Genomic DNA, 17,243 nt, shown 5'->3' with positions numbered 1-17,243 from the left:
GGCACGTTCCCCTGTGCTCGCTGCTGCCTCCCGGTGACAGGAACGTGGTACTGCAGGTGGAACGGCGCGCATGCGCGGTGGGGGTGTCACGCCGCGCTCGCTACTGCCTCCCAGCGACCAGAAATCGGTACTGCAGCTCAGGTGCCGCGCATGCGCGGTGGCACGTTCCCCTGTGCTCGCTGCTGCCCTCCGGTGACAGAAACGTGGTACTGCAGGTGGAACGGCGCGCATGCGCGGTGGGGGTGTCACGCCGCGCTCGCTACTGCCTCCCAGCGACCAGGAATCGGTACTGCAGCTCAGGTGCCGCGCATGCGCAGTGGCACGTTCCCCTGTGCTCGCTGCTGCCCTCCGGTGACAGGAACGTGGTACTGCAGGTGGAACGGCGCGCATGCGCGGTGGGGGTGTCATGCCGGGCTCGCTACTGCCTCCCAGCGACCAAGGATCGGTACTGCAGCTCAGGTGTCGCGCATGCGCAGTGACTCGTTCCCCTGCTCGCTGCTCCCTCCCGGTGACAGGAACGTGGTACTGCAGGTAGAGCGCCGCGCATGCTGCCGCCACCTGGTGACCAAAAGTCGGTACTGCAGAACGGGCGCCGCGCATGTGCGCTTGAGCACGCTGCCGCGCTGGCTGCTGCCGCCGGGCAACCGAAGCGCGGTAGTGCAGCCCGGGTGCTACGCATGCGCAGTGGCGCGTGGTGGGTGGGTCGCTAAACTGCGCTCTCGCTGCTGCCGCCCAGAGACCAAGATGCGGTATTGCAGCACGGGTGCCGCACATGGGCGGTGGTGCGCGGCCCCGCTGCGTTCGCTGTTGCCGCCCGACAACCAAGGAGCGGTACTGCGGGTAGGCGCTGCGCATGGGCGGAGGCGCCACCGCGCTCCACATTGCCGTCCGCCGGTAACGGCGATGCGACGCTGCGGTGCTCGTGAGGCGATGCCGCCGCACTCGTTGCTGCCTCCCGGTAAGGAAACGCCGCTGCCGCCCCATGTGCGTAGTGTCGGCGGCCGCTCGGTGCACAAAGCGCGGAACTGCAGCGCCGGTGCCGCCCCCGGGCACGCGCCGCCCGGCGGGCTCTCCCTGCTGCTGCCGCCTGGTGGCCGCAGCCCGGTACTGCAGCGCCGCCACTGCCCCGGTACGCAGCAGCGCCGCCGCCGCCTTCCCTGCTGCCCCTGGTGGCCGAAATGCGGTACTGCAGCCCGGCGATCGCACGCCGGCTCTGATCCCTCCGGCGCGCCGTCGGCGTCCTGCGCATGCGCACTGCCTGGCAGCAGCATGGCGGCGCGCTGGCAACCAGTGAGGTGAGTGAGCCCCTTCGGCGGATGTCTCTTGCCCGATGGCTGCCCGAGGGTGGCGGGACGGGAAGCTTCAAACCGCCTGCTGCGGCAGGCTCCCGATCCACTGCAGACGAGCCAGGTCAGGTCAGCCCCAGGGACTTACCCGAGAGCTGACAGAAGGGAAGAGGGGAAGGAGGTGGACACCCTCCCAGGCGCAGGGCACCTGCCCAACTCACCAGAGCTCCCTCTGAGCCTCCCCCGGCCCCGCTCGCTCTGTGTAGCTGCCCCCAGCTCCAGCACTTCCCCTGAAGCCTGTCCCATAGCCCCAGGCTGCCCCCAAGCCCTGTAGTGAAGGCCGCAAGCTGGCCCTCGAATGTGCGTGATTCTCCCTTAACGCGGGTGCCATTACCAGCGCGAGGAAAGAGCGGCATCTCCAGAAGCCCCTGCGGAAGGAGGGGGTCTGGCCAGGGGCCATCTACGGTAATAACGGGTGCTGCTTCTTCTTTCCCTCTCCCAGAGGCGTGCTGAGGACGCAGTTTTCCATTCCTCCCTTGGGGATGCCGTTGACTGCACCTGCCTCAGGCTTGCGTGGGTTGTCTGCCCGGCCTCGCTTTCCTCGCGGCGTGGGGGCGAAAAGGGACAGGCGGAGCGCTTACTGGCTGTGGACAGGAGCTGCCGCAGCTGAAGCTGGAGAGGCCAGAGAAAGGTAAGAAGAAGAAACTGAAGGCCATCCAGGTGGCAGCTGCCTCCCGCTGCAGGCAAGAGACAGCCTGCCTCTCCGGGTGAGGAAGGATCCTTCTTTGTAGTCCGCAGCAGGTCAGGCTGCCCACATGCACCGCAGGGTCTGTATGTGTCACCAGCAGCATGGTACGGCCACGTAGTGCGTGAGCGAGCGAGGCTACATGTCTAGGAAGCCTCATCTTGTGAGAGCTGTAAGACACCCACGTATTCTCTTAGGTGGAGGACAGCCAAGCAACCAGAGTTACAGAAGAGGAAGGGAGGAGGGAAGGAGAAAGAAGCGTCCGAACTGGCAAATTCTCCTGGCAGCGCCGAGAGCGAGCGCTGCGGTGAGTCCCGGGCCCTCCCTGCCCCTCCCCTGGCCCCCCCTCTTTCCCACGCTGCTGTGATTTTTATTTCTTTATTTCTTCATTTCTCAATTTTCCCTTTGTCCTGGTCCCTGTCCTTTTTCTCTCTCTGTCTGTGTCCTGTGCCCTGTTACCGTCTTTAACCCTTCTTTCTTCTTCCTCTCCTGACCCCGCAATCTGTCTATCCCTCTGTCCCTCTCACCGACCCGACGTTTTCTTGCTCGCTCTCTCTGCAGGGCTCCTCGTCCCTATTTTTCTTGATTTCTCTACCTCTCTGACCTTTTCTTTCGACCTTTCTTTCTCTCTCTGCTCCTCTGTCTTCTCCCTTGTCTTATTTTTCTCTTTCTAGTCTTCTGTCCTGCTCCTCATCACTGTATTTTCTTTCTTCATTTCTCTGCCCTGCTCCCCATTCTTCTCTTTCTTTCTCCATACACCTTTATGCAGATCCCCATCCCTCCCTCCCTCCCTCCCTCCCTCCCTCTCTCTCTGTCGTTATCCTTGCATCCCTCGTTGTCTCTCCATTCCTCTGTCCTGCTCCCCATCCCTAATTTTCCTTTTCCATTTCTCTGTCCTGCTTTTGGTCCCTGTTTTTCCTCTGGCTCCATCTCCCTGTCATTCTCCCTGTTGCTCTTGCTTGCTCTCTATCCTGATGTCCTGCTCCCCATCCCTGTTTTTCTCTGTATCCCATTTTCTTGCTCCCTGTCCCTCACTTGTTTTCTGTATCCCTCTCTCCTTCCTCCTGTCCTTCCTTCCCCCTGCCCCCCTGCCTCTGGCCTGCTTCTTGTCACTGTTTTTTCTTGCTCCTGCTCTCTGTCCAAGGTCTGTCACTCTCTTTCTCTCTCTGTCCCTCTGTCCTTCCTCCAACCTGTATTTCCCTCTCTCTATCCCTCTGCCCCTAATGCTGCTTCCTCCACCTCTCGGTCCCGTTCCCTGCCCCTTTTTTCCTCTCACTGTCCATCTGTCCTCCTTCCTCTCCCTGGTTATTCTGCCTTTATCGCTCTGTCCCACTGCCTGTCTCATTGTTTCTGGTTATATCCCCCTGTCCAGCCAGCTGTCCCTTTTTTCCTTTCTCTCTTCCCTACTCTGGCCCTGCTTTTTCTTCCTTCGTCTCTGTCCAGCAGCCCCTCAGCGGTTTCTTTTTTCCCCCTTCTCCATCTCTTTGTTTTAATCTGCATCTGTCCCTGCCCCCGATCCCCAGTCCCTCTGTCCTGTTCCTTGCCCTGCTTTTGGTCTCTTCGTGTCCCGCGCTCTATCCCCATCTTTCCCTCTGTCTCCCTCTTTCCTTTTCCCTCCTCCTTTTCCTCTGCATCCCTTTGTCCTGTTGCTCATCAGTATTTTTTCCTCCCATTCCTCTGTCCTGCTCCCTGTCCCTTACTTCTCTGTCAGTCCCTCTGTCCTGTTGCCTGTCGTTGTTTTTGCTGTCTGCATCGTCTCTTTCGGCTCTGTCCTCCTGTCCTGCTCCCCAGCAGGACTTTTTCTTTCTCTGACCTGCTCCCTGCCCCTCTGTTTTTCCCTCTGGCATTCTTTCCACTTCCCTGTACCTTTCTCTCTGCAATCTTGTGTCCCGCGCTCCCTGTCCCTCCCTGTTTATATCCCACTGTCCTGGTCCCCATCCCTCTCTTTGCCTCTCTATCTCTCTGTCCTTGTCCCTGTTTTTTCTTTCTCCATCTCTCTGTCCTGCTGCTCATCTCTCTCCAGTTCCCTTTCTGTTTTTTTTCCCCTCTCTTGATTACTCTGCTTTTCTACCTGTCCCTTTTTTTTGTCTCTCTTCATCCCTCTGTCCTGCTCTGTGTCCCCTCCCTCTCGCTCCCTGTGTGTGTCCTTCTGTGTGTTACCCGTCCTTCTCCCTGTTGATTTTTTCCTCTTGCTGTATCCCTCTGTCCTGCTCCCTAGAAGTATTTTTTGAATTCTCTGTATTTCTGTTCTTCCGCCCATCGCATTTTTTGTTCTCTGTCTGTCTCTCCTGCTCCCCATCCTCCCCTTTCTCTCTGTCGTTCTTTCCTCTTCCCTGTACCTCTGTTTTTCTGTATCCTTGCATCCCCCCCCCGCCCCTCCCTCCGTCTCTCTCTATCACACTGTCTTGCTCTCCACCCCTCTCGTTTTTTCTTTCTACCCTTCTGGTGTGTGTCCTCCTACCCCACCCCTTTTACGTGTCCTGGTCTTTCTCTCTACATCCTTCTGTCATTCTCCTTCTCTTGCTCTTCTTGCTCTTTCTCTCTCTCTTCCTCTGTCCTATTCGCTGCCCATCACTATTTTCTTTCCTCCTCCATCCCTTTGTCCTGCTCCCTGTCCTTGTCAATCTTTCTCTTTGTTCTGCCTCTAGCCTGTCTTTGTTTTCTCCATCTCTGTCCTTTTCCCCGTACCTTTTTCTCTCTGCTCCTCAGTCCTTTTCCCTTGTCTTCTTTTTCTCTTTCTGCCATCCCTCTCTTTTTGTCTGTGACCTTCTGTGCTGTTCCCTCCTCCCTCTCCCTCCCTCTCCCTCCCTCTCCCTCCCTCTCTCTTTCTCCAGTTATCTGTTGTCTTACCTGTCCCTCTTTCTCTGCCTCGAATGTTTCTTTCTCCATCTCTGCCCCGCTCCCTGTCCCTTTTCTTTTATTCTGTCCTCCATTCTCCCTCTAACATTTTTGTCTGTATATCTCTGTACCACTGCCTGTCTCGCTATATCCCCCTGCCCAGTTCACTGCCCCGTTATTCCCCTCTGTCCTGCTCCCTGGCCCTTTTTCTCATCCTGCAGTCCGTCACTGTTTTTTCTTTCTCCGTCTCTTTATCCTGATCTGTCTCCCTCTTCTTTTCCCTCAGTTCCTCTGGCTTGTTCCCTATCTTTTTCTCTCCCTCCCGCTTCTTTATTCCTCTCATTCAATTTCTCTTCCAATCCATCTGTTCTGCTCCCTGCCCATCATTTTCTCTCTCTTTCCCTCTGTCCTACTCCTGCGTGTAGTGCACAAGGCTACGTGTCTAGGAAGCTTCGTCTCATAAGAGCTGTAAGACACCCACGTATTCTCTTAGGTGGAGGAGAGCCAAGTGACCGTAGTTACAGAAGAGGAAGGGAGCAGAGCAGGAGAAAGAAGCGTCCGAACTGGCAAATACTCCCAGCGGTGCTGAGAGTGAGAGCTGCGGTGAGTCCTGGTCCCTCAGGGCCCTGTTGCCCCTCTTCTACGTCCCGGACCCTCCCTGCCCCTCCCCTGGCCCCCCCTCTTTCCCACGCTGCTGTGATTTTTATGTCTTTATTTCTTTATTTCTCAATTTTCCCTTTGTCCTGGTCCCTGTCCTTTTTCTCTCTCTGTCTGTGTCCTGTGCCCTGTTACCGTCTTTAACCCTTCTTTCTTCTTCCTCTCCTGACCCCGCAATCTGTCTATCCCTCTGTCCCTCTCACCGACCCGACGTTTTCTTGCTCGCTCTCTCTGCAGGGCTCCTCGTCCCTATTTTTCTTGATTTCTCTACCTCTCTGACCTTTTCTTTCGACCTTTCTTTCTCTCTCTGCTCCTCTGTCTTCTCCCTTGTCTTATTTTTCTCTTTCTAGTCTTCTGTCCTGCTCCTCATCACTGTATTTTCTTTCTTCATTTCTCTGCCCTGCTCCCCATTCTTCTCTTTCTTTCTCCATACACCTTTATGCAGATCCCCATCCATCCCTCCCTCCCTCCCTCCCTCCCTCCCTCTCTCTGTTGTTATCCTTGTGTCCCTCATTGTCTCTCCATTCCTCTGTCTCTCTTCCTCTCTCTTCCTCTCTCTTCCTCTCTCTTCCTCTCTCTTCCTCTCTCTTCCTCTCTCTTCCTCTCTCTTCCTCTCTCTTCCTCTCTCTTCCTCTCTCTTTCTCCAGTTATCTGTTGTCTTACCTGTCCCTCTTTCTCTGCCTCGAATGTTTCTTTCTCCATCTCTGCCCCGCTCCCTGTCCCTTTTCTTTTATTCTGTCCTCCATTCTCCCTCTAACATTTTTGTCTGTATATCTCCGTACCACTGCCTGTCTCGCTATATCCCCCTGCCCAGTTCACTGCCCCGTTATTCCCCTCTGTCCTGCTCCCTGGCCCTTTTTCTCATCCTGCAGTCCGTCACTGTTTTTTCTTTCTCCGTCTCTTTATCCTGATCTGTCTCCCTCTTCTTTTCCCTCAGTTCCTCTGGCTTGTTCCCTATCTTTTTCTCTCCCTCCCGCTTCTTTATTCCTCTCATTCAATTTCTCTCCCAATCCATCTGTTCTGCTCCCTGCCCATCATTTTCTCTTTCTAGTCTTCTGTCCTGCTCCTCATCACTGTATTTTCTTTCTTCATTTCTCTGCCCTGCTCCCCATTCTTCTCTTTCTTTCTCCATACACCTTTATGCAGATCCCCATCCCTCCCTCCCTCCCTCCCTCCCTCCCTCCCTCTCTGTTGTTATCCTTGCATCCCTCATTGTCTCTCCATTGCTCTGTCCTGCTCCCCATCCCTAGTTTTCCTTTTCCATTTCTCTGTCCTGCTTTTGGTCCCTGTTTTTCCTCTGGCTCCATCTCCCTGTCATTCTCCCTGTTGCTCTCACTTGCTCTCTATCCCAATGTCCTGCTCCCCATCCCTGTTTTTCTCTGTATCCCATTTTCTTGCTCCCTGTCCCTCACTTGTTTTCTGTATCCCTCTCTCCTTCCTCCTGTCCTTCCTTCCCCCTGCCCCCCTGCCTCTGGCCTGCTTCTTGTCACTGTTTTTTCTTGCTCCTGCTCTCTGTCCAAGGTCTGTCACTCTCTTTCTCTCTCTGTCCCTCTGTCCTTCCTCCAACCTGTATTTCCCTCTCTCTATCCCTCTGCCCCTAATGCTGCTTCCTCCACCTCTCGGTCCCGTTCCCTGCCCCTTTTTTCCTCTCGCTGTCCATCTGTCCTCCTTCCTCTCCCTAGTTATTCTGCCTTTATCGCTCTGTCCCACTGCCTGTCTCATTGTTTCTGGTTATATCCCCCTGTCCAGCCAGCTGTCCCTTTTTTCCTTTCTCTCTTCCCTACTCTGGCCCTGCTTTTTCTTCCTTCGTCTCTGTCCAGCAGCCCCTCAGCGGTTTCTTTTTTCCCCCTTCTCCATCTCTTTGTTTTAATCTGCATCTGTCCCTGCCCCCGATCCCCAGTCCCTCTGTCCTGTTCCTTGCCCTGCTTTTGGTCTCTTCGTGTCCCGCGCTCTATCCCCATCTTTCCCTCTGTCTCCCTCCTTCCTTTTCCCTCCTTCTTTTTCTTTGCATCCCTTTGTCTTGTTGTTCACCAGTATTTTTTCCTCCCACTCCTCTGTCCTGCTCCCTGTCCCTTACTTCTCTGTCAGTCCCTCTGTCCTGTTGCCTGTCGTTGTTTTTGCTGTCTGCATCATCTCTTTCGGCTCTATCCTCCTGTCCTGCTCCCCAGCAGGACTTTTTCTTTCTCCAGCTCTCTCACCTGCTCCCCACCCCTCTCTTGTTCCCTCTGGCATTCTTTCCACTTCCCTGTACCTTTCTCTCTGCAATCCTGTGTCCCGCGCTCTCTGTCCCTCCCTGTTTATATCCCACTGTCCTGGTCCCCGTCCGTCTCTTTGCCTCTCTCTTTCTCTCTCTCTCTCTCTGTTCCTGACCTTGTCGCTGTTTTTTCTTTCTCCGTCTCTCTGTCCTGCTGCTCATCTCTCTCCAGTTCCCTTTCTGTTTTTTTTCCTCTCTTGGTTACTCTGCTTTTTGTCCTGTCCCTATTTTTTGTCTCTCTTCATCCCTCTGTCCTGCTCTGTGTCCCCTCCCTCTCGCTCCCTGTGTGTGTCCTTCTGTGTGTTACCCGTCCTTCTCCCTGTTGATTTTTTCCTCTTGCTGTATCCCTCTGTCCTGCTCCCTAGAAGTATTTTTTGAATTCTCTGTATTTCTGTTCTTCTGCCCATTGCATTTTTTGTTCTCTGTCTCTCTCTCTCCTGCTCCCCATCCTCCCCTTTCTCGCTCTGTCGTTCTTTCCTCTTCCTTGTAGGTCTGTTTTTCTCTATCCTTGCGTCCCCCCCCCTCCCTCCGTCTCTCTCTATCACACTGTCTTGCTCTCCACCCCTCTCCTTTTTTTCTTTCTACCCTTCCGGTGTGTGTCCCCCTCCCCGCCCCCTTTTCCGTGTCCTGGTCTTTCTCTACATCCTTCTGTCATTCTCCGTCTCTTGCTCTTCTTGCTCTTTCTCTCTCTCTTCCTCTGTCCTATTCGCTGCCTGTCACTATTTTTTCCCTCCTCCGTCCCTTTGTCCTGCTCCCTGTCCTTGTCAGTCTTTCTCTTTGTTCTGCCTCCAGTCTTTCTTTGTTTTCTCCATCTCTGCCCTTTTCCCTGTACCTTTTTCTCTCTGCTCCTCAGTCCTTTTCCCTTGTCTTCTTTTTCTCTTTCTGCCATCCCTCTCTTTTTGTCTCTGACCTTCTGTGCTGTTCCCTTTCCTTTCTTTCTCCCGTTATCTGTTGTCTTACCTGTCCCTCTTTCTCTGCCTCGAATGTTTCTTTCTCCATCTCTGCTCCGCTCCCTGTCCCTTTTCTTTTATTCTGTCCTCCATTCTCCCTCTAACATTTTTGTCTGTATATCTCCGTACCACTGCCTGTCTCGCTATATCCCCCTGCCCAGTTCACTGCCCCGTTATTCCCCTCTGTCCTGCTCCCTGGCCCTTTTTCTCATCCTGCAGTCCGTCACTGTTTTTTCTTTCTCCGTCTCTTTATCCTGATCTGTCTCCCTCTTCTTTTCCCTCAGTTCCTCTGGCTTGTTCCCTATCTTTTTCTCTCCCTCCCTCCTTATTCTTCTCATTCAATTTCTCTCCCTATCCATCTGTTCTGCTCCCTGCCCATCATTTTCTCTCTCTTTCCCTCTGTCCTGCTCCCTGATCCTGTTTTTCTTCCGCCATGTCACTGCAGGGCTCCTCATCTCTTTTTTTATTGATTTCTCCATCTCACTGTCCTTTTCCCTGTACCTTTCTTTCTCTGCTCCTCAGTCCTTCTCCCTCATTTTATTTTTCTCTTTCTGTTCCTCTGTCCTGCTCCCCATTGCTGTATTTTTGTTCTCTGTATTTGCTGCTCCAGTAACGACAGCCGAGTTGTCCCAGGGGAAGGGTGAGTGTACAGGCACTGAGCTCTGGAGCAGACTCACTCCTAGGAATTATACATTATACATTAATGAATAAAACACTTGCTGTCTCCTTTGCACTCATGGCTGCGTTTGTAGTCCTTTGTACTTGGTGAGAGGCTGTCAGAGAGTCCAGCGGAGCAGGTTACATATTGGGTGTAAGGGGCCATGGCTGCAGCTGGAGGAGCCCCAGGTGGGGCCAGTGAGGCTGATGATGATGGCCCCTCTGTGTAAAAGGGCTGCAGCCCCAGGAGGTGGTGCTGCTGGGCCATGCCTGTCTGAGAATGCTGACGAGCTGCAAGGATGTTTCCAGCTGAGAGGTTCATGGTCAGTTGCAGTCAGGCCCCATCAGGGCAGCTCCCAGGGATTTTCTGAGAGCTGGTGGAGAGGAAGGAGGAAGAGGGGCAGGAGATGGCTGCCCACCCCAACCCTGGGTACCTGGAGGCCTTCCCACCCCCTGGAAAGGCGCTGGGTGCCTCCCCAACTCAACAAAGCTCCTCCAGCCCTACTCACTCCATGCAGCTGCCCCCAGCTCCAGCACCTCCCCTGAAGCCTGTCCTATAGCCACAGACTGCCCCCAAACCCTGTCCTCACAGCAGCAAGCTGGCCCTTGAATATGCTTTATTCTCTATAAATGCAGGTGCCATTAGCATCAGTTTGGGGAAAGAGCGGCATCTCCAGCAGCTCCTGCAGAAGGAGGGGTTCCTGCCTGAGGATAGCTACAGTCATCACTCTGCTAACAGTTGCTTGTTTTTTTTCCTCTCCCAGAGGTAGTACTGAGGACTCAGTTGTCAGTTCCTCTCTGGGGATGCTGTTGACTGCAGCCGGCTCAGGTTTGTGTGTGTTGCTTTTGGCCTCATTCTCTTAGCGGCATGGGCGAAAAGGGACAGGCGGAGCACTTACTGGCTGTGGACAGGAACTGCTGTGGCTGAAGCTGGAGAGGCCAGAAAAAGGTAAAGCATAAAATAAGAAGGATCCAGCTGGCAGCTGCCTCCTCCTGCAGATAGGAGACAGCCTGCCTCTCTCCAGGTGAGGAAGGATCCCTTTTAGTGTAGTCCTCAGCAGATCCAATCACCAATGTGCACGGCAGGGTCTGTATGCATAACCAAAAGCACAGTACGGCCATGTAGTGTGTGCACATGTGAGGCTGCATATCTGGGAAGCCTCATATTGTAAGACAGCAATCTATTCTCTTAGGTGGATGACAGGCAAGTGACTGGAGCTACAGAGGAGGAAGAGAGGGGGAGGGAGAGGAAGACATGACCAAACTGTCAAATTCTTCCTGCAGCTCCAAGAGTAGGAGCTGTGGAGAATCCTGGACCCTTGGAGCCGTGTCGTCCCCCTTCTGCATCCCGGTGACTCTCTGCCCCCTCTTCTCTTTCACTGCTGTAATTTTTTTGTTTCCCTGCACCTCTCCCTCTCTCATTCTGCAAGTCCCCCTCTTTCTCTGTTGTTCTACCTCTCAGTTTCCTTTTTCTCTCTGCACTTCTGTCCTGTTCCCTGTCCCTCTTTTTTTTTTGTCATTCTCTGTCCTGCAGCCCATCACTATTTTTGTCTTTCTCCATCTATCTGTCTGTCTTCCTATCCCAATTTTTTTTAATTCCTCCCTGCCTGCCCTTTAGCCCTTCACAATTCCCCCCCCAGCCTCTGGCTCCATGTCCCTATTTTTAAATCCCTCTTTCTCTGCCCTGTATTCTAGATATATGTTGTCTTTCTTAGATTCTCCATTCCAGGTCCCGGTCCCTATGTTTTAATTTTTTCCCTCTGTCCCATAGCCCATTTTTGTCTTTATTGTTCTCTCCCTGTCCCTATTCTTTAATTCCTCTGTCCCTCCCCTTCAGCTCATGGAGGTTTTTTGGTATTTCTCAGTTTATCTCTGTCCACCTCACTGTTCCCTTCTTTAATTCCTTCCTCTCTGCCTTGTGGCCTATCACTATTCTTTGTTTTTCTCCATCTCTCTGTCTGGTTCCCTGTCCCTTCCTCCTCTCTGGCCTATAGCTCGTTGCTATTTTTTTTCCCCTCTTCCTCTCTCCCCATGGCTCCCTTTCCCTATTTTTCAATCCCCCCTCTCTGCCCTGTAGCCGGTCACTGTTGTATTGGGTTTACGTGGCAAGGTTTTGTTAGCTGGGGTGGGGGGGCAGGGGCTGCAGGGGTGGGTTCTGTGAGAAGACACCAGGAGTTACCCCCATGTCAGGCACAGCTGGCTCCAGGTCCAAGATGGATCTGCTGCTGGTCAAAGCTGAGCCCATCAGTAACGCTGGTAGTGCATCTGTGATGGGACACTTAAGAAAGGCTAAAAAGTGCTGTGCAGAAGCTGTGATAGAGAAAATGTGAGTGTGAAACAGCCCTGCAGATACCAAGGTCAGTGAAGAAGGAGGGCGAGGAGGTGCTCCAGGCACCAGAGCAGAGATTCCCCTGCAGCCCGTGGTGAAGACCATGGTGACGCAGGTTGTCCTCCTGCAGCCCATGGAGGTCCACGGTGGAGCAGACGTGCACCTGCAGCCTGTGGAGGACCCCATGCCAGAGCAGGTGGATGCGCCTGAAGGAAGTTGTGACCCCCGTGGAGAGCCTGCACTGGAGCAGGCTCCTGTCAGCAGCTGTGGCCCCATGGGGGGGACCCCACACTGGAGCAGAAAAAGAGCTTGAGGAGGAAGGAGTGGCAGAGACAATGTGTGACTGCAACCCCCGCTCCCTGTCGCCCTGCGCTGCTTGGGGGTAGGATGTAGAGAAGTCGGGAGTGAAGATGAGCCCAGGATAAAAGAGTGGGGAGGGGGGAAGGTGTGTTTTAGATTTGTTGTTATTTCTCATTATCCTACTTTGATTTTTGAATGACAATAAATTAAATTAATTTCCCCAAGTCGAGTCTGTTTTGCCTGTGACAGGAATTGGTGAGTGATCTCTTTGTCCTTATCTCGACGCACAAGCTTTTTTGTTGTATTTTCTCCCCCTGTCTTGTTGAGGAGGGGCAGTGACAGAGTGGCTCGGTGAGCACCTGGCAGCCAGCCAAGGTCAACCCACCACAGTTTCCTTCCATCAGGCTCCCTGTCCCTATTTTTTAATTCTTGCCTATATTTCTTGTACCCCGTTTCTTTTGAAACTTCCTTTCTACCACTCCATCCCTATCTTTTTAATTCTCACATATGTTTCTTGGACCCAGTCACTTGTTAAATTTTCATGCTACCTTTCCCTCTCTCTCTCTGCCTGACCTAATTTTAATTTCTTGCCGGTGTTTCTTGTACCCCGTCACTTTTCAAATTTTCTTCTTACGCCTCCCTCCATGCGGCTCCATGTACCTATCTTTTAATTCTTGTGGAAGATTCTTGTATCCTGTCGCTTGCAAAATTTTCTGTCTCCCTCTATCCATCTCCCTGTCTGTAATTAATTCTTCCCTCTCTGTTCTGTACCCTGTCACTTTTTAGACTTACTTTCTACATCTCCCTCTTTCTATCTCCCTGTCCCTATTTGCTAGTTCTTGCCTACGTTTCTTGTACCCTGTTGCTTTTTGAAATTTTCTTTCTATGTCTACCTCTATCTGGCTCCCTGTTTCTATTTTTTATTTCTTGTCTATGTTTCTTTTCCCCTATCACTTTAGAATTTTTCCCCATCCCTTGTCTTGTCTCTATCTTGTTGTCTTGCTGGTCCCTTCCGCCTCTTTCTCCTGCTCCCTGTCTCTCTTATTTATTCCTCCGTCTCTTTCTCCCTGTGTTTTTCCCGCAGTCTCTCTGCTCTCCCCTCTCTACACCGTTGTCCTGCTCCCTGTCCCTTTCTTGTTCACACAGTCCTGCTTTCTGGCTCCCTGTCCCACACCTCTTATCTATGTCACTCCGTCCTTCCTCCTGTTTTTCTCTTCCCTTGTCTCCCTCTGTCCTGCTGCATTTGGGCACTGAGCCTTGTAGCCAACTTACTGCCAGGATTTATTATGCGCATTAATGAATAAACTTTTCCTGCTTCCCCTGTGCCCCTGGATGTGTTTGCAGCCCCTGGGTGCAGAGTTTGTGCCTGTGGACTGGTGCAGGGGAGGGGGTGATGGCCCCCTGTTCCCAGTGGGCTCTAGCTGTGGGCTGGGGCAGCCCAGGTGAGACCCATGAGGTGAGGATGGGGCTGGGCCAAGGGTTTGAAAAGGCTGCAGGTGGGGATGGGCCAGGGCAGCACCAGGTGCAGCTGGTGAGGATGGGGCTGGCCCTGCTGTGCCAAGGGGCTCTATCTGCTGAGGGGGCTGCCTAGGCATGCCTGCTTGCAGGAGTTGGTTGAGGAGTGAAACCAAGGGGCTTCCACAGGCAGCTGCCTCCAGCAGGGAACAGCTGGTCCCCACAGCGAGGAAGGATCCCTCCCAGCCGTTCCCGACAGAGCACGCTTCCGGCACATGGCACTGGGAGCTCAGTGCCTCTGTTGGCTGCAAGTGTAAGCCACCTTGCATCCGGAAAGCCTTGTGGGAGAGGGGCGTCAAGGCACCTGCTGCCTCCTCCTGGGTGGGTGAGGGTCTGGCAGCCGGCACTGCAGAGGAGGCAGAGAGAGAAGCCTCAGGGTGGTATTGGTCTCCTGCTGGTGCCAGGAACTGTGGTGAGTCGTGCGTCCCCTCGCGTGTGTCCCGGCCCGTCTCTGCCACACTTCTCCAGACTTCTGCCTGCCTCCTTGCCTGTCCCTGCCTCCGTCTCCCTTTCGGGCTGTCCGGTTCCCGAAAGCTTTTTGCTCTTCTGCTAGCACTGCCCTGTACACCGTTACCTTCCTCGTTTCCTTCCTCTGCCTCTCCCTTTCCGGCTCCCCACCCGCTATCGTTTCATTCTTCCCACGCTGCCTTCTTCCCCATTGCTTGTGAAGATTGCATTTCCAGGTCTCCCTCTACCCGGCCGCCTGTCTCTGCTTTCAGTGACTCCCTCTGCTCTGCACCCTGTCACTCTTCCCATGTCCTTTCCCTGTGGCTGTGTATCCGGCTCCCTTTCCCGATATTTAACTTCTTAGCCCTGTGGCCATTACCCCGTCGCTTTCTAAATTTTCTCCCTCTGTCTCCATTTCTCCAGTTCCTTGTCTGTGTTTTTTATTTTTTCCTGCCTGTCCTCCACTTCATCACTTTTTAAATTTTGTTTTCATGCCTTCATTTCTTTAGTTTGCTGACCCTATATTTTATGTTATTTCTCTCTGTTCTTAATCCCTTTGCTTTTTAAATTTTCTTTCTACGTCTGTTTTAGTTTGCTGTTGCTACATTTTAGGGTTTTTTAATTTCCTTAATCCCCATCACCTTTAAAATTTTCTGTCTGCTTTCATTCCATTCACTGTCTTTATTTTTTAGTTATTTCTTGTCTTTCCTTAGTGCAGCCCTTTTAAAATTTTCTTTCTATGTCTCTGTTCTAGTTTGCTGTCCCTATTTCATATTTTTTCCTTTATCTCCCTAATGCCTATTGCTTTTTAAATGTTCGTTCTGTGCCTACTTTTATTCCATTTGCTGTTTTCTTAAAATTATTTCTTGTCTTTCCTCAGTGCTGTCGCTTTTTAAGTTTTTTTTCTATGACTCTGTTTTAGTTTGCGATCGCTACTTTTTAACTTTTTCCTATTTCCTTAATCCTATTTGCTTCTAAAATTTTCTGTCTGCTTTTATTCCATTCACTGTATTTTTTAATTACTTCTTGTCTTTCCTTAGTGCCCTCGCTTTTTGAATTTTATTTCTACATCTGTGTTTTAGTTCGCTGTCCCTATTTTCAATGTTTTCCATTTATTTCCCTAATCCCTGTTGCTTTTTCATATTTTCTACCTTTATGCCGTTGGCTTTATTTAGTTCTCTCTCTTTTCTTTTAATTTTTTCTCTTCTTTCCTTAGTGCTGTCGCTTTTTAGATTTTCTTTCTACATCTCTGTTGTAGTTTGCTGTTGCTATCTTTAAATTTTTTCCTTATTTCCTTAATCTTTCTTTCTTTCTTCCTTTATCCTGTTTGCTGTTTTTATTTCTTCATCATTTCTTGTCTTGCCTTAGTGCTCACATTTTAAAATTTTGTTTCCATGGCTGTGTTTTCATTTGCTATCGTTATTGTTTAATTGTTTCCTCTCTTAATCCCTTGGCTTTTAAGATGTTGCTTCTCTGTCTTTTTTTATCTAGTTTGCTGTCTTTATTTTTAGTTCTTTCCCGTCTGTCCTGTACCTCATCCCTTTTTATGTTTTCCTTCTATGCCTACTTTTGTCAAGCTCCCTATCTGGATTTTTTATTTCCTGCCTGTCATGTATCCCATCACTTTAAAAATTTACTTTGTATGTCTCCATTTATTTAGTTTGTTGTCCCTATTCTTCAATTTTTTTCTTCATTTCTCCTAGTCCTTGTTGCTTTTACAATGTTCTGTGTCTACTTTTACCCCCTTTGATGTCTTAAGTTTTGAATTATTTCTTGTCTTTCCTTAGTGCCGTCTTTTTAAATATTTTCTGTCTTAGTCTCCATTCTAGTTTGCTGTCCCTATTTTTTAATCTTTTCCTCTCTTATTCCCATTGCTTTTAAAATTTTTTACATCTATTCTTATTTAGTTTTCTGCCTCTATTTTTTATCTTTTCCTCTCTTAATCGCCATCACTTCTAAAATTTACTTTCTACGTTTCTGTTTAGTTAGCTGTCCTTATTTTTTAATTTTTTTGCCTTTATTTCCCTAATACCAGTTGCTTTTAATATTGTCTGTTTCCGCTTATCCAGTTCACTGTCTGTATTTTAATTTTTTTCTTGTCTGTTCCTTTACACCTTTGCTTTTTAAATTTTCTTTTTATGTCTGCGTTTTAGTTAGTTGTCCTTCTTTTTAAATTTTTTCCTTTATTTTCTTAATCCTTTTTTAAAATGCCCTCTCTTTGTCTACTTTTATCCCATTCACTGTCTTTATTTTTAATCGTTTCTTGTCTTTCTTTACTGCTGTCACTTTTAAAATTTTTTTCTATGTCTACTTTTATCCAACTCCCTGTTTTTTAATTCTTTCTTGTCTGTTGTGTACCCTGTTCATTTTTAAATTTACTTTATATGTCTCCATTTTAGTTCGCTGTCCCTATTTTTTTAATTTTTCCCTTTATTTCCTTAATCTTGTTGGGTTTTAAATTTTTTTTTTCTACATCTGCTTTTATTTAGTTCCCATCCCTATTTTTTAAATCTTTCTTGTCTGTTGGGTACTCTCTCAATTTTTCAATTTTCCTTCTATGTCTCTGTTTATTTAGTTTGCTGTCCCTGTATTTTAAATTTTTCCTCCTTTGTTGCCTTCGTTTTCCAATTTTTTTCTATGTATACTTTTTTCTAGTTTTCTGTCCCTCTTTTTAAATTTTTTTTCTCCTCTACTTTGTGCCCTTTCACTTTTTAAATTTTCTTTCTACATCTTCTATCCAGCTGTCTATCCCTATTTTTTAGTTCTTTCTTGTTTGTCACATACCGTGTCAGTTTTGATATTTTCTTTGTGTCTCTTATTTTTTTTCTCTTCTCTCAGTTCATTCTGAGGCTTTAGAGGGTCTCCTTGGCACACTTTTATCTCTGGAGTGTAATTTGTACCCCTCTCATTTTGTCAAAACATCTCCTCAGAGCAGTCTTTTTGTCCTCTCCTCCATCTCGCTTGCCTCCAATGGGTCAGCGTCTCCCTTGCGACATCTTTACTCTGTTCAAATCCCCTCCCGAGTACCTTTGTGCCCTCGAGCCCCCTTCTATCTCTCCAGCCACCTCAGCACCCCTCTATTTCTGTCACAATGCTTCCTGCGAGCGTCCTTGTGTTCCATAGCCATCCTTTAGTTCTGCAGCAGCATTTTTATCTTCCATATTCAGAGACAACTTTTCCTCAAGATTTCATTTTGCCTGAGAGCACTCTTACCTTCCCTCCGCCATGTCGGATGCCTCTGTTCGGTCCTTGGCCTCCTGAGGAC

The 17,243-nt window shown here is 50.3% G+C and overlaps 1 protein-coding gene across 1 annotated transcript; it reads left to right on the top strand.

Moving 5' to 3' along the window:
- Window positions 1–1,269: 1,269 nt before the first annotated feature.
- LOC143166678 (uncharacterized) lies at window positions 1,270–12,376 on the top strand. The gene is made up of 5 exons (XM_076351268.1): window positions 1,270–1,295; window positions 1,789–1,977; window positions 2,229–2,338; window positions 5,363–5,472; window positions 11,847–12,376. Exons 1-5 carry the CDS (start codon window positions 1,270–1,272, stop codon window positions 12,027–12,029), a joined length of 618 nt encoding a protein of 205 aa, XP_076207383.1. The 3' UTR covers window positions 12,030–12,376.
- The last annotated feature ends 4,867 nt before the right edge of the window (window positions 12,377–17,243 follow it).

The sequence above is a fragment of the Aptenodytes patagonicus genome, chromosome 13, assembly GCF_965638725.1.
Source record: "Aptenodytes patagonicus chromosome 13, bAptPat1.pri.cur, whole genome shotgun sequence".
Classification (NCBI taxonomy): Eukaryota; Metazoa; Chordata; class Aves; order Sphenisciformes; family Spheniscidae; genus Aptenodytes; species Aptenodytes patagonicus.
Note: the sequence above shows the minus strand (reverse complement) of the source record. Positions and strands in the feature narration are given on the sequence as shown.

Coding starts and splice junctions, on each gene's coding strand:
- LOC143166678 (XM_076351268.1), top strand. CDS start 1,270: ATGGCGGCGCGCTGGCAACCAGTGAG. Junction 2,339..5,362: donor CGCCGAGAGCGAGCGCTGCG/GTGAGTCCCGGG, acceptor GTATTCTCTTAG/GTGGAGGAGAGCCAAGTGAC. Junction 5,473..11,846: donor TGCTGAGAGTGAGAGCTGCG/GTGAGTCCTGGT, acceptor GTCCTCCTGCAG/CCCATGGAGGTCCACGGTGG.